General features: G+C 48.6%; 4 protein-coding genes across 4 annotated transcripts in view; 3 read left to right on the top strand and 1 right to left on the bottom strand.

Moving 5' to 3' along the window:
* LOC310827680 (uncharacterized protein) overlaps window positions 1-16,224 on the top strand; it is a 919,426-nt gene that overhangs the window by 297,055 nt on the left and 606,147 nt on the right. The window lies entirely within an intron of this gene.
* LOC310827821 (erythroblast NAD(P)(+)--arginine ADP-ribosyltransferase-like) overlaps window positions 1-16,224 on the top strand; it is an 840,324-nt gene that overhangs the window by 379,215 nt on the left and 444,885 nt on the right. The gene's annotated exons all lie outside the window — the stretch shown is intronic.
* LOC310827789 (uncharacterized protein) overlaps window positions 1-16,224 on the top strand; it is a 232,250-nt gene that overhangs the window by 107,325 nt on the left and 108,701 nt on the right. The gene's annotated exons all lie outside the window — the stretch shown is intronic.
* The window catches only part of LOC310827875 (SCO-spondin-like), a 163,936-nt gene that overhangs the window by 96,591 nt on the left and 51,121 nt on the right, over window positions 1-16,224 (bottom strand). The window contains exons 35-46 of the mRNA XM_083704405.1: window positions 15,001-15,153; window positions 14,071-14,211; window positions 12,824-13,006; window positions 10,999-11,149; window positions 9,818-9,977; window positions 9,661-9,715; window positions 7,722-7,835; window positions 6,518-6,736; window positions 5,311-5,441; window positions 2,743-2,884; window positions 1,762-1,926; window positions 799-982 (exon numbers count right to left, since the gene is read on the bottom strand). Coding sequence (XP_083560531.1) covers window positions 799-982; window positions 1,762-1,926; window positions 2,743-2,884; window positions 5,311-5,441; window positions 6,518-6,736; window positions 7,722-7,835; window positions 9,661-9,715; window positions 9,818-9,977; window positions 10,999-11,149; window positions 12,824-13,006; window positions 14,071-14,211; window positions 15,001-15,153 — 1,798 coding nt within the window. The remainder of the gene's footprint in view (window positions 1-798; window positions 983-1,761; window positions 1,927-2,742; window positions 2,885-5,310; window positions 5,442-6,517; window positions 6,737-7,721; window positions 7,836-9,660; window positions 9,716-9,817; window positions 9,978-10,998; window positions 11,150-12,823; window positions 13,007-14,070; window positions 14,212-15,000; window positions 15,154-16,224) is intronic.

Raw genomic sequence — 16,224 nt, 5'->3', positions numbered from 1 at the left:
CTCTTAGACATGAAGGAGATCAGACATGTTTTCTTTGTCTTGATTTATGCTGAATAAACTGTTTGTAAATATGCTTTACATATGTCTCTGTCCGCCCTTCTGAAATATATTCAGTCGAGAGTGGATTTCATGCTCTTTATTCAGCTCATAGTAGTGAGGAATGGAAGTTCCCCCGAAACGTCTGCTTTATATACATTATTTACACAATGGGCCCCACGTGATTGGCTAATTCTGGGCTTCTCCTGTAGGCCAATCAGGTTGCGGATTCACTTCCACCTGGAGCCGGATTGGGTGGCTCCTGCAGACCAATCAGACTGTTGCATTATGGATTCTATTGTTCTAGGACCAATCAGATTGCAGCATTCTGAATCCTATTCTTCTAGGACCAATCAGACTGCTGCATTCTGGATCCTATTCAACTCAGTACATAACATCTTCCGTTGTGAAGAGTTAATTACTCTGCTGATTAGAGCGTGCTCCAGCTTCTGAAGAGTTCTGAAACTGCAGGTCGCTGTTTGATGCTGTTCCAAGGACTGGCGTTCGCCTGGTTACCAGCCAGTGGGCTGGAGCCAGCTGGGGGCCTGCGAATTGCCCCCGTTCCCTTGGCAACATCCCATCAGGGTCATCTAACCCAACCTCCTCCAATGCAGGAATCTTTTGCCCGACACGGGGCTCGAACCCACAGCCCTGAGATGAAGAATCTCATGCTCCACCAACTGAGTTATCTCACCAAACCCACAGCCCATATACCAGGCTGGGGGGCAGGCTCTAAAGGAGACTCCCCCCACCATGCATTACCTGCTGGTCCCAGCCGAGGGCGCTCTGCTTTCCGGCACACAGCCGAGCTCATCGTCGGCATCTGGGCAGTCAGTGACCCCATCGCACCTCTGGGATGCTTGGATGCAGACCCCCGACGTGGCGCAGTGGAACTGGGAGGGCAAGCAGCCCCCTGGGATAGAGGGCTCTGGAGACGGGCCGACTCCTGCCAAGGGAACCCGCAGCACAGATCCAGTGAAGGAAGGATCGAACAGAATTTATTACGAACCCCAACTCTGTGTAGAAAAGTAACCCAGCCTGCTGAAACGTACCCCAGTAACCAAGCCTGTAAGAAAGGGAAGCATTTCTTTCTGCAGGCTTGCAACTCACGAAGGGTGAGGGAAAGTTTAGGCTGACCGACTGAACTGACCGCTGTCAGAAGTTGGCAGAGACTAGCAGGAAGGAAGCAACATTATCTTTGAAACTTGGAATCTGCTTGATTTTAAGAAGAAATGGGGGGGGGGAATTATAATGTATTTAAGAGAACAGCGTAAACAACTAAAAACTTTGGCAGGATTTGAGTAATGCTTCTGATCATGCAAAACTGTGGAAAAATGGATTACTATTCTTAAAACAAACTAGACAAAATACGATAAGCAGATGAAAAGAAAGATTGATAATGGTAACCATGGAAGGGCAGAGGGAAGTCAAGGGATTCAGAGACTCCTAAATGAGGAGGTGAATGATATGTTTGAATTTAAACTTGTTATATAGAACTTATTAAAAATATTAAAATGCAAAGAGAGAGCGAGAGAGAAGGGCCATTTGGGGGCACCAGATTTTGGCCTCACATGGGGTGCCATATTACGAAAGAATACCAAAGTCTGAACCTTTTCCTATTCTGCAATCTCCTTTTTGAGCGGAGGCGACCAGAACTGCATGCAATATATTTGACGGATTGCTTGGTTTTACGCGCTTCTTAAGGGGTCTCTGCCCGCTACTCACCGCAGTGCCTCTCGTCCGAGAAATCCCCGCAGTCGTTGAATCCGTCGCAAATGGCCCCATGGGGCCCGGTGGGGACGCAGCGCCCGTTCTGGCACTGGAACTCCCCGGTCCAGCAAGGCCTGGCAGTGGGTGGCGCCGTTGGGGTCCCGGGAGGCTCTGGGGACACTGAAAGGGGGCAAGGAGGGTGGGGAAGTTTGAGGGTTTAGACAGAAGGAACAGCAACGCCCAATCACCAGGGTGGTGCGTGTTCTAGTTCAGGCATCCTCAATCTCAGCCCTACAGATGTTTTTGGGACTACAACTCCCATCATCCCAAGCTAACAGGACCAGTGGTAAGGGATGATGGGAACTGCAGTCCCAAAATATCTGAAGGGCAGAGTTTGGTGGTGCCTCCTCTCGTTACCTCCTGCGTGGGGCTACCTTTGAAGGTGACCCGGAAACTACAACTAATCCAGAATGCGGCAGCTAGACTGGTGACTGGGAGCGGCCACCGTGACCACATAACACCGGTCCTGAAAGACCTGCATTGACTCCCAGTACGTTTCCGAGCACAGTTCAAAGTGTTGGTGCTGAACTTGAAAGCCCTAAACGGCCTTGGTCCAGTATACCTGAAGGAGCATCTCCACCCCAATCATTCTGCCCAGACGCTGAGGTCCAGCTCCAAGTGCCTTCTGGTGGTTCCCTCCCTGCGAGAAGTGAAGCTACAGGGAACCGGGCAGAGGGCCTTCTCGGTGGTGGCGCCTTTCCACCAGATGTCAAGGAAATAAACAACAATCTGACTTTTAGAAGACATCTGAAGGCAGCCCTGTTTAGAGAAGTTTTTAACAACTGATGTTTTAATGTATTTTTAACCTTCTGTTGGAAGCCACCCAGAGTGGCTGGGGAGACCCAGCCAGATGGGCAGGGTAGAAATAATAATTTTTTATTATTATTATTATTAGTCACCCACCGCCAATACGCCTCGCCCATCCTGCCATCCTACCTTTCCCACAGCCCAGCAGCTCCACGCGGAGGAAGATCCCGTTGTGGAAGTCGCGGGGAAGGATCCGGACATGCCGGGCGCGCACCATGCGCTGGAAGGTCCTGACCACGGGCGTCGAGTCGTCAAAGTTCCCTTGGAAGAGCTAGAGGGAGGGGAAGAGACCGAAGGCCCCATTGTCAGAACTCATTCAATGTTACATCTCTTTTTCTTTGTATCACTTTATTTCTTTATAATTAAAAACTTTTCAATAAAGTACGGTATTAATATCAACGTTACAAAGCACCTCGTCATCAATAAACATATATGGACCAACCATCTTTTGAGACATAGTCTGAGGACCTCACTACCCTGGCTATATTTAAACACATCTCTGATGGACTATATGGAACTGGCGGAAATGACTGGCAGAATCCGAGACCAGGGAGAAGAGTCGGTGGAGGAAGATTGGAAAAAATTTAAAGATTATTTAAAGAAATACTGTAAAATTAAGGAGCTTTAGAAAAAAGGTGGAATAAAGCTATATGGCTTTGGCAGAAATGTTAGAAGGAACTAGGTATAGATAGATTGTTAATGCATTAAAAGGGGGGGAAACTAGGTTACAATATGTTAAAATTAACTACAAGACAGAAAATAGATGAAGATGTAAAGGACTTGCTGAAATAGTTAATTGAAGTGGAATACAAAAAGGGAGGCGTTGAGGAAGTCAATGAAACAAGTGTATGAAAGTTAAGATCGAAAATATTGGAAGTGTTTTTAATGGTTTTTGTTTTGTTTTGTTAATTTAATGTTTTATGTAGTGTTTTTGTTTTTGTTTTTCTATGTTTAACTTCTCTTTTTTCTTTTTGTAATTTCCAAAATCTTAATAAATATTATTTTAAAAAATATGTATTTAAACACATCTCTTATCAGCACCACTTTCCCTTCCTTCCTTCCTTCCTTCCTTCCTTCCTTCCTTCCTTCCTTCCTTCCTTCTCTTTCTTTTGAAATTGAAATACTTTGTTGTCACTTGTACAACTTGTATACAGTGAGATTACACGAGCACCCCCCACTCAGCTCTCTTTGCCTTAATTCCCCTCGTTTACCCACCAAACCCCAAAGTCAGTTGCCCTGTTATCTTTTCATTCTGTAACTGAATCTTTTCATTCAGCAGCCTAACGGATAGAAGCTGTTCTTTACCCTCTTGGTGCGACTATTCTTGCTTCTATATCTTCTGCCCGAGAGCAGGAGGTCAAGTAAGTGCCGGTCAGGGCGTGAATCATCCCTGAGAATTTTCCTCACCAGCAGATTCACGGGACAGCCCATAATATCTTGTGCCGTATCCACCACCCTCTGTAGGCACCTCCTATCCGTTGATGTCAAACCAGCGTCCCACACCGCGATGCAGTATAAAAGGACACTTTCTGTTGTGGACTGGTAGAAGGAGATCATCAGATGTTGATTGACATTGTACTTCCACAATACTCTGGGGAGATGGAGTCTCTGTGGGGCTTTCTTAACCACCTGGGTTGTGTTTATTTTCCAAGTAAGGTCTTGACTGAGATAAACTCCTAGGAATTGAAAGGAAGAGACTCTCTCCACATAGCGGGGCTAGTTCTCCTCTCTTCCTCCGAAAGCCCAACACCATCTCCTTTGTCTTGCTGGTAGAATCATAGAATCATAGAATCCTAGAGTTGGAAGAGACCACAAGGGCCATTGAGTCCAACCCCCTGCCAAGCAGGAAACACCATCAGAGCACTCCTGACGTATGGTTGTCAAGCCTCTGCTTAAAGACCTCCAAAGAAGGAGACTCCACCACACTCCTTGGCAGCAAATTCCACTGTCAAACAGCTCTTCCTCATTAGGAAGTTCTTCCTAATGTTTAGGTGGAATCTTCTTTCTTGGAGTTTGGATCCATTGGTATTAAGGTGCAAGTTGTTCCCTAGGCTCTTTCTCATTCTCTTTCTCCATTGAAAGGTGGTAGACTCTCCTTCCTTAGAAGCTTATAAGCAGAGCTTAAGTGGCTGCTTAAGCCGAGATTCCTAAATTGCAGCGGGTTGGACTAGATGACCCTTGGGTCCCTTCCATGATTCTATGCAATACAGATGTCCTACAGCTGTTACTCAACTAAACCCATAAGATCAACAGTCTTAGATACAGACGCACAGAGTCCCGAAAGCATCCTTTGCCATCCTGGTGCCCTCCAGGCATTCTGAAGTACAACTCCTGCCAGAGTGCGCTGACTGGGGCTGACGGCAGCTGCCTCCCAAAGCATCTGGAGGGCACCATGCTGGCAAAAGCTGCCCTGTGGGCCCATGATCCTAGCCCTGCAGTGCTGTAGGGACTTCGTTCCCCCCACTCCACCCTCTTGAGCCAGGGGTTAGAGCGCCGGACTAGGACCGGGTTAGAGACCAGGGTTCGAATCTCCACTCGGCCATGAAGATCACTGGGCCGAGTGGCTGCCTCTCAGCCCAGCCTACCTCGCAGGGCTGTTGTTGGGGGAGTAAATGAGGAGGGAGAGAAGTGACCATGGGCGCCACCTTGAGTTCCTTGGAGAATAAGCAAATGAGATAGACCACGTGGGTCTTGCACCTTTAGGTCAGGCACGGTGCCCGTGGAAGAGGCCTCGTGGTAGTCGTGCCACCTCATGCCATCCAGGCTGAACCGCAGGAAGAAGCTGGTCACGTAGGCATCAGAGGATCCGGCCCCCTGCACCACCACCCCTGAGGAAAGGCAATTTTATAATGGTATCAAAATAAATAAATTATGCATTACATGAAATCAATCAGTAGGCATAAGACTCATACCCTTAGTCTACGCTACCTGATCATCAGTCTACATGCACTCTTTGATATTAGAAAACAGCTTGACCTACATTCAACTGGGCTGGAGTGCAGGCTGCAGCCGCATGCTGCATGCCCCCATGCAACCAGTCCATGCAGAATGTAGGCACCCAATACATAGAAAGGAGCAAACCGGTGATAGTGGAGGGAGCAGGCTAATTGTTGAACTGAAATACAATTAAGAAGAAGTATATTAATAGTGAAATAATTACATATTAAGCTCTAACTTAAAAGGATTTTTTATTCATAACAAACTTCGTAATGCAAACACATTGGCATTTGGCAAGAACGAAAGTTCCTTTAGAAACACAATTTACAAAGACTCATCGTCTAGTCTCTAGAAACTTCCTATAACATGAAATAATGACAGGTGTAAATATACGATGCAAAGTACTAATAATTATAAATAGCAGAATGTAGGCACCCTAAATATAGAAAGGAGCAAACCAGGGATATTTGAGAGAGCAGGCGGGGCCCAGGACTTACATCATAGGAGCCTGCACAACACACAAACACTGTTGCTGGATGTACGCTTTATTTTGTTTGTTATCTTATAGTTTGGAAATGTACACCCAGTTTTCTTTCCTTTAAATTTTTTGGGGACCCCCAAGAGAGTGGGACCCTAAACTATAGCTTGTTTAGCTTATACAGTCATACCACATGTTGCGTCCACTTCAGGTTGTGTGTTTTTGTCTTGTGTCCGGCGGCAACCCAGAAGTACCAGAACGGGTTGCTTCTGGGTTTCGCTGCTTGCACATGCGCAAAGCACTAAACCACGCTGCATGCATGCGCAGACATGGCACTTCTGGATGCGAATGCTTCGAGTTGCGGATGTGCCTCCAGGACGGATTACGTCCGCAACTCAAGGTTCCACTGTACCTAAATCTGGCACAGCCCCCACCCAGCCTCAGATGGCTCTCCTGCGAGATTCCTTCCAGAGCAAGGGGATCACCCACCTGTCAGGTTCCTGGGTTCCCCCAGATCCACGTGCAGGAAGGGGGGCCGGGAGAGCAGCTCAGGATAGACGTCTGCGGGGGGAGCCCAGCCCTGGAGGTCGGCGATGGGCAGGACGCGGTTGAGGCGGGCGGCGGGCGGCGGGTTCTCTGGCTGCTGCGAGGAAGCCGTGAAGCTGGCGTCTGGCAGAGAGGCAATGCCCAGCGGGCCGTAGCACAGGTCTGGGGGGTGGCACAGAAGGGAGGTGGGGGGAGGGTCAGGAGAGCGCCTGGCATCCTGGAAACCCATCACACCCAGCGTTCGAAACTCCCCTTGTTCTAGGCACGTATAGCGCCAGGGAATTTCATTAGTGTGAGGAGTTTCTGAGCTCTGGGAGCCTAAGATTTCAGATTGAAACTGCAGAGCGGAAGGAAAGGAGGACCTTTTTCTGCCTCCCCACTTCCAGCTACTCTCTGAGGAAGAGACCCCCTTAAGAATATTAGGGGGGTGGGCAGGGGAAGAACTAGACCATGTGAAAAATGAAGATAATATTTCAGCTGCTGTTCATTCATTTCCAGCATTGTATTATTGTTATTTAAAAAGCGCACTTAGACATTCCGTTGTGGTGCCCGTAACCTAAAGGTGCCATTTAGCTCCCACATCTCAGTTTCCAACACTGATCACATCTCTTTTAAGGGTCCACTTTGATTGGAAAAGCCTTTCTGGATGAGCTCATCAGCTGCTCCAGCTTTCCCTTTCTCCCTCTCTCCCTTTTTTCCTCCCTCCCTCCCTCCCTCCCTCCCTCCCTTTCTCTCTCTTGTTTCATAAAATCGTGAAAAACAACAACTCTCCAAAAAGCTGGGCACAGAGAGAATAAAACAATAAAATGATCCATAAAGACAACACATATTCAAACAATAATATCATAAATAAAATAGAAGCAGATTTTAAAAAACAACAATTTTCTGTGATAAAGTGTGGCAGGACCTGAACTTTGGGACTCCCTGCCTCTTGACACCAGGCAGAGGCATATTCACTGTGCTCTGTCCGAGGTGACGGAGCTTGTTTGCATATAGAGCCCCGCCCACCAAGCAAGTGGGAGGAGCAACCCTTTCTTGGACAACCTCCATCCCGGAAGGGGGCTCTCTTGGTTGCTGAAGACGAGAAGCCCCAAGTCATAGGCCTGCATTTACCCAGGTGCAAGGAACGATGCGCGCAGAGTCTCACCTCCGAGAGGGGGCATTGGGAAGGTGTTGAAGGGCAAGGCTGTGGTCAAGGCAGCCGGGCTGGCCACGGTGGGTCCCAGGGCTGGCACAGTTGGCAGAGCCGTCCGGTTCTCACCTGCATAGGAAGGAAACAGTAGGGGTGGGGCAGATCCTGGGGTGACGCCCTGGGCCACCACCAAACACGAGACCCTGGGGGTAACTAGGGTTTTGAGCTGGGTGTTAGGGTAAAATCTGGGTGCGAGGCTGCTCTGCCACCCAGCTCATCGGACTAAGTGTCCACGGGTCCCTGCGGAGGAAAATGAGCTCAGCTGGAGACAGGAGCAAGCTGCAGAAGATCCAAGTTTATTGCGCAACAGGTTCAAGACGAGATTGAACCGCGAGAAAGGGGTGACATGAACTTTTGAAACTTCCCTCCATGTCCCAGAATACAGTGCAAAACACATCCCAGTTACATCATGAATACATTAAGAAGAGGTTGGGTTACACAGGATTAACATATGGAGGAGGGAGGGGGGAATATGCAGAGCTGGAGATATGCACAGATATGCGCTTCCTGAGTGCCGGTGATGAGAAGACAATGGTCCATGTACTGGCATTGCCTGGAAGAAAGGCTTGGCAGAGTGATTTGACAGGATTAGGGTCTTGACACCTTGCTTGCGGGATTATGGAGGACAGGGGAGGTGTCATGGAGTCCTAGAGAAATTGAGCAAATTGGCATGTTGATTTTCTATGAATTTTATAGATTTTAGTCCCTTTTGACATTGACAATTGGAAATAAATGGATATATTGTAGCGAAGAAGAAGGTGAAGAAGACATGCCCCCCCTTCCGTATCATGGGGAATTCTGTTTAATCTGCTTGTTACCTCAATACTCCTGTGAGTGCTGCATTGTAGGGGGTTGGAGAATTAATAATAATAATAATAATAATAATAATAATAATAATAATAATAATATTTATACCCTGCCCATCTGGCTGGGTTTCCCCAGCCACACTGGGTGGCTCCCTTCAGTATACAGTCATACCTTGGGTTACAGTCGCTTCAGGTTGTGTTTTTTTGTGTTACGGACCGCCGAAACCTGGAAGTACCAGAACGGGTTACTTCTGGGTTTTGGTGGTTGTGCATGCGCAGAAGTGTTGAATCTCAACCTGCGTTTGCGCAGACCTGCCACTGTGGGTTGCAAACGCACTTCCCGCACGGATCACGTTTGCAACCCGAGCATCCACTGTATTACCATATTTTTCCGTGTATAAGACTAGGTTTTCCCCCTAAAAAATAATGTCAAAAATTAAGGGCTGTCTTATATATGTCTTATATCTCCCCCCATTTTCTTAAACCTGAGTCCCCAAAAATAGTGGGCGTCTTATACATGGGGGCGTCTTATAGAAGGAAAAAGACTGTAATAAAAATAAAAAAGCAATAAAACATCCGACATTAAAAACTTCCCTAAACAGGGCTGCCTTCCAACGCTACAATTCCAGGATGCTACGAAATATTTGGGAATTGTAAGATTTGAACATAGTGTCCCCAAAGTTCAAAAAACAAGGAATAAGATTCCCAAGGGGCAAGATAAGGATTAGCGGCAATTGGAGCATTGCAGGGGGTTGACCTACTTAGTTGTGATTCCTGAATTGCAGGGGGTTGGACTAGATGACCGCTGGGGAGCCCTCCCAACCCTGCAATTCTAGGATTCTGTGATTCATCGGAGGCTTTTAAGCAGAGGTTGGCTATCCATCTGTCAGGGGTTCTTGAGCTGTGAATCCTGCATCTAGAGTTCTAAAACTTATCCCTCATTCGGTGCAGCAAATAATTCACAATCCCAGTGTATATAAATGCACAGGCCTGGGGAGAAAACTGAAATTGCAGAGTCTGTCCGATGTGGGGTGGGAGGAGAGGTGCAGGGTCTCTGCCCCCTTCCCCTGCCACCCTGGAGGGCTCACCTGCCTCCACACAGTAGCAGCAGGCGTCTCCTCGGCCCTCGACCAGGACTCGGCCCTGCAGGAGGGAGGGATGCGCATCAGTGAGGAAGTCGGCGCATGCTCAGAGACACCCTTGCGCTCTGGTGCACAGGAAGAGGAGGGGACGTGCCAGACTCACCTCAGGGCAGGCCACTGTGCTGTACGGGCAATACTGGGAGCACTGGACGGTCAGGTTGGGCAGGCATTGGCACACCTGGCACTGCCCCGAGCGCCAGCGGTCGCCGATGGCATGCGCCCGGCCGTGGTGCTCGCACTCTTCGCACGGATCCGTCTGACACCTGCAAAGGTGGAGGGAGGGGCTGCAGGAGATCATGGCTGGTGGATTCCTACCAGGACCCCCCATGTAAGTGGGGAAAGGCAGCCGGGCAACCTCCCCCCCCCACAAGAAAGAGCAGACAAATCAGTTTTTTCTTTGTTTGGCTTTTGCTGGTTGGCTGCAGCCGATTCAGGCAGAAACCATGGCAGGCAGGCGAGAGAGAGATCATGGATTAGAAATGTTCTCCAAGGAGAATGACAGATTTGTGATGTCCAAACTTTTTTCAAAGAGGACCAGATTTGATGAAGTGAAGGGCCATGAGGGCCGACCAAAGTTGTTGAATTTTTTTTAGGATTAAAGTCATTCTGCTTTATTTATGAAATATATTTATATACCACCATATCTCTCTCTCTCTCTCTCTCTCTCTCTCTCTCTCTCTCTCTCTGTATATATATATATATCAATCAGGGGTGCCGACTTATAAAAAATATTGGGGGGGCCCAAGACCTCCAAACCGCTGCTGCTGGGGGAACGAAAGGGGCGAGCCCCGGGCTGCCCCGACCTTAAGTGAACCTGTGAGGGCCCGCCCTTTGCGGCAGCCGATTGGCTGCCGCCGTGGGCGGTGAATATTAATGAGCTAGGGGGAATCCCCGCTTCTCGCAGGGCTGACGCCAGCCCCGCGAGATTGTTGATGGGTCGAGAGCCCGCAACCCCACCCCCTCTCTAGATCGGGAGTGGCTTTGTTTTAACTCATTACTGAATGTATTTTAAAAGGTAACTATCGTCAAACAAGGAAAATAAAAATACCAACATAATTAATAATTTAATATTATTAAATTATTGGGGGGGGCGAGCCCCCCCAAACGAATTTTTGAGGGGGCTCGGGCCCCCTCAGGCCCCATGGAGTCGGCGCCTATGATATATATGTGAGGCTCACAACAATAACATCTTTAAAAAACCACATAAGAAATACCGCAAAAGCATGATGAAAAAGGAGCACCTCGTGGGGCCTCCAAGCGATGCGCTGGCTCTGTGTGTCTCACCTGCGCGCTTTGCGGTAGATGCCTCGGCACTGGCGGCCGTTGCCGTGCTTGCTGGGGTTGTTGGGGCTGCGGAAAGACCACTGGATGCTCTGCACCCCGCAGGGACCCAGGCACTCGCCCCAGGGCGACCAGGAGGACCAGCCGCAATTCACTGGCAAGGCAGGGGGAAGCGGGGAGGAAGCGTTACCAATAGGGAGAGGGACACTGGCCGGCACATCTGCACACCTGCAGCTCCCCACCTGTCTCCCCAGATGTTGTTGAATTACAATTATTATAATATATAGAACGATTGCCGATTAAAGTTGCCTCCCGCCCTCGCTCATCGCAAGAGCCCAAGTATTTTGGACAAGCTCAATGGCGGTGGCAGGGCCAAGTGGGGCACCTGTGGGGTGCTGCCCCACAGGATTCTGGTGCCCCAGGTGGCTGCTTCAGTGCGTCTCCTGGGCAGGCTGGCCTTGTGGGTGGAACACGGCGTGCCCCCCCCCACACAAGAAGGTTTTGTGGGATGTAACATCACTGAAGCAGTCAAACACAACATTTCCTGGTTGCCTAGAGTGGACACACAGGGGATGTTGCTCCAGGCAGGAAGACTTCCTGTCACACCTGGTCTAGAGCATCCTCCCCCTGCATGTGACCAGGTAGGTGGGCGTGACCCTGGCAGACCCCATAAAAGGGCTGGTCATGCAGCCATCTTCCTCTCACTCCTCCTTTGACTTTCTTGATGCCTTTTGCTGTCTGCTGGCTCTCAGCCAGCAGCACATGGGCTCATTCCTCACAGAGGATGAACCCACACTTTTCTCAGTACAGTGGTACCTTGGTTCTCAAACTCCAAATACCTGGAAGTAAGTCTTCCGGTTTTTGAACATTTTTTGGAAGCCAGACATCCGATGCAGCTGTCGGCTATGGGTGTCTGCACCAATCAGAAGCTGCAGCTTGGTTTTTGAACATTTCAGAAGTCACATAGACTTGCGGAACTGATTAAGTTTGGCGCTTTCGTTTTTGCTATTTATTTTGTGGTTTTGTTTTTAAGGTTTTTCAATTTATTTGTTTTTGTGGCTATGTGGAACCCTGTTCAGCTACTGACTGATTGATTTATTGTGTGACTGTGGAAATGGATAAAAGCCCCCCGTCCAAACAATGACTATCATCAGTGCAGGTAAGATTTTTTTTTAAATCATCTACAATACTGTCTTATTTATTTTATAGTACAGTACATTGATTATTGCTTTCATTTTATGGATCAATGGTCTCGTTAGGTAGCAAAATTCATGTGAAATTGCTGTTTTAGAGGTTGTCTTTAAAAGTCTGGAACGGATTAAATCGTTTTACATTCCTTTCTATGGGAAAGTGCACCTTGGTTTCGGAACGCTTTGGTTTTGGAACGGACTTCCGTAACAGATTAAGTTTGAGAACCAAGGTACCACTGTAACTGTAACTACAAGATAAAGCTTGCCTTCAGGACCAAACTGTGGACTGAATGTAAGTAAACATTATCTTTACTTTGAAAAGAAGACAGTTGTGTCATTATTGCTTTTAAGAGGGAACTAAAGGGGAAATTTACCAGGAACAATCCAATCTGGACAAGCCAGTCTGGATTGCTTAACTCAAATGGTTCTGACAAATCCATCAACTCGCTTCCTGCAATGTACAAGGGAATGTGCTCTGCTACTAGCTCACTTGCATGAGTGGGGAAGGATAATATTTAATCAATATATCCTCTCCTACTATCCTCAATGTTCCCACAGGTTTGAGCACGGGGGACCAACAGATTGTCGGGGGCACCTCCTGGGGCATCTAGCAATGCGGAGAGAGGGGCCGTGCTCACCTGTGCACTCCGGGTTCTGCCGGCAGCGCTTCATCTGACCGTCCTGACAAGTGCAGATGCGGCAATTGACCTTCACCAGCTGGCCGGGCCAGTAGCGGATGCCCTCCACCTGGCAGGGGCACTCTCGGGGGCGCACACACTGCTGATCGCTGTCCAGGACCAGCCCGTCGGGGCACCAGCACCCTGTGCAGGAGAGAGAGGGAGAGAGAAGGTCGGGGAACAGAGGAAGGGAGTGCAATAATAAAATTTAAGGTCTTATATATATATATATATATATAATAAATGTTCATAAATGTACCAACCAAGCACGTACATTGATCAGCACAGGAAGACCGACCTGAAACCATTTTGACTCCCAAACTGACCAAATGTTTTCTCTGCAAGGAGGGAGGGGGTGAGGGAGCCTCCCCATTGTCTCAGGAATTGGGTAATCACCATCTCAAAGGAATGGCCAGACTACCAGAAAAGGCAATCAGATAAGGCATTATCAGATAACCTGGCAGACAGGAAAAACAGCAACATTCAAATTTCTGTTGTAGAACACCTTTTCTGCATTGTAGGTACAGTCATACCTTGGCTTGAAGTAGCTTCGGGATAAGTATTTTCTGGTTGCACACTGCGGCAATCCTGAAGTAATGGAGCGCGTTACTTCCAGGTTTCGCCACTCGCGCATGCGCGGTCAAAATGATGTCACGCGCATGCGCAGAAGAGGCAAATTGCGACCCATGCACACGCAGACATGTGGACGCGGGTTGCGTTTGCTTCTGGATGTGAACAGGGCTCCAGAATGGATCCCGTTCGCATCCAGAGGTACCACTGTATGATGTTTGTGGGGGGTGGTCTTGAGCTCCAGGGCAGGGAATTTAAAATGTCTATTTAAGGGCGGACACACCTGGGTTCTGGGTCCTCCTCCTTTCCTGCGTGTGAAGGGGGCACCCTGTTGCAACAGTTCAATAAAGATCAGGCTTACTAGCTGCTTTGCTTCTCAATATTCTCTGGTTGGCCTCTGTTATTTTCTCTAACTGACGGAGAACCTACGTAAGGACGCTATATGGGCTCTTGGATACCCCATAAGGCAAAAAGTGCAGATTTCCAGAACGTATTAAGTTTGAGAACCAATTAAGTTTGGTTTGGCTTGCATACCGGTTGAGAAAGTGTGGATCGGGTTCACTCTTGAACTGGAACTAAACCGTATCCCCCCCCCCCCCGCACTGCCAGCCGCCTTTCCCTGCCCCTCCCCTGCTCACCTGGCCTGCAGGGCCGGTCCTTCCTGCATCGCGTGCGGCTGGAGAGCTCGGCGCAGGAGGTGGGGCAAGGCGCACACTTCCGGCTGACCAGCTCCCCGGGGCAGGTGGAGGCGTTGGCACAATCTTCCCGTTGGCACAGCTCTGCAGAGGGCAAAGGGGAGCGGAGAGGGCTGCTCGGGGCGCTGCCAGTTCGGCCACGTAAGCCCCCCCCCCCCCGCCAAAAAGACCATGGTCCACAGAAGGCCAAGAAAGACGCAACTCTCTTGGGAATTATAGGGGTAGAACTACCTAAATTGTATAGACATTTTTTCACGTATGCGACCACAGCGGCAAGAACGCCACTCGCCCCAAAATGGAAAGAAGCAGAAGTCCCAGCAAAGGAAGAATGGATCCCAAAACTTATGGAATATGCAGAAATGGCAAAACTTACCAGGAGAAATCAAGATAACAAACTTTGCATAAAAGAACAGAAATGGTTTGTTGAATATTTACAGATAAATTGCAAACGGATAAAAACATTGACAGGGTTATTGTAATAACCTGCAGCTATGTAAGAGTATATATATAAAGAAGATAAATAAATAAGTTAATTTGGATAGGCAGAAGATATTGAAAATAAAATTGAGGAACCGCAGAAAGAGGGGGAAGGAAGCCGAGTTTTAAAACGTCAAAATGATTGTAAAATCAGTGAAATGTATATATCTGAAAAGTCTAAATATATATTTTTAAGAGGAAGAAGCAGCTCCACTCCCTTCTCCTATGATGCCATAGAATGCTTGGAGGGCCATCTGTCTGGCATGCTTTAGCTGAGATTCCTGCCTTGCAAAGGGTTGGACTAGAAGACCTCTGGGGGACCCCTTCCAATTCTACGATTCTATGATGTCTCACCCAGCATTATCCTCCCTCTGCCCACTCCCCAGACTGACTCACCGATCTCGATGGAGCTGGTCAAAGCCTCTGGCATCTCTGTGCAGTGGCGACCCCCGTTCTGGGAGGGCAGGCACTCTCGCCGCCGGACCACAACGCCACGGCAGTCCTGGGTGCAGTTGGACCACGTCGCCCATTCGCTCCACACGCCGTCCACTGCACGGAAGGGAGAAGCGAAAGCGTCAGGGCAGCGGGGAGGAGAGAAACGGACCTCGCAGGCAGTGGGGGGGGGGGGGTTTCCAGCAAAGGAAATCCTGCAGAACTGTCCTGGCTGATATGCAAAGAAGGGCAAGCGAGGTGATCAAAGGTCTGGAAATTGAGCCTGGTGAGGAACAGTTGAAGGAGCTGGGTAGGTCTAGACTGGAAAAGAGGAGACTGAGAGGAGATAGGAGAACCGTCTTCAAATATCTCAAGGGTTTTCACATGGAAGAGGGAGAAAACCTGTTTCCTCCAGATCCGGAGGGTAGGACTCGAACCCATGGATTTAAATGACAAAACGGCAAAATGGACAGGGAGAATCAGAAACCAAGGAAATAATAAATTTATTAAGGAATGGGAAAAAATATAGATTATCTTAAAGAACACTGTACACAGTTAAAAACGTTAGCAGGATTAATATAGCACTTGTAAGGTAATCTTTCTGTGGTTACAAATGGAAATTTGAATATTAATTTGGATAATATTCTAAGATGCAGTATATAACGTAGTGCTATGGAAATCATGGGGGAGCGGAGGGCTCAAAAAATAGGGGTCGTCTTATACATGGAAAAATGTGGTGTGTGTATCTATATATATGACCATGAAAAATGGGCAGCAACTGGCTGAAAGCACCTATCCCAGAAGGCTCCTCTTTGCTTGTCTAGGAGCCACTTCTCCCCTGGTTCAGTGCCAAGGGCCCCTACAGATTGAGCTTGAATCCTGACAAGACAGAAGTACTGTTTGGGGGGGACAGGAGGCGGGCAGGTGTGGAGGATTCCCTGGTCCTGAATGGGGTAACTGTGCCCCTGAAGGACCAGGTGCGCAGCCTGGGAGTCATTCTGGACGCACAGCTGTCCATGGAGGAGCAGGTCCATTCTGTGTCCAGGGCAGCTGTTTATCAGCTCCATCTAGTACGCAGGATGAGACCCTCCCTGCCTGCAGACTGTCTCGCCAGAGTGGTGCATGCTCTGGTTATCTCTTGCTTGGACTACTGCAATACGCTCTACGTGGGGCTTTGAAGGTGACCCG

The sequence above is a fragment of the Podarcis gaigeae genome (assembly GCF_964106915.1).
Source record: "Podarcis gaigeae genome assembly, chromosome: 12".
NCBI classification, from domain to species: domain Eukaryota; kingdom Metazoa; phylum Chordata; class Lepidosauria; order Squamata; family Lacertidae; genus Podarcis; species Podarcis gaigeae.
The sequence above is the reverse complement of the archived record's forward strand: the minus strand, read 5'-3'. Positions and strand labels throughout refer to the sequence as shown.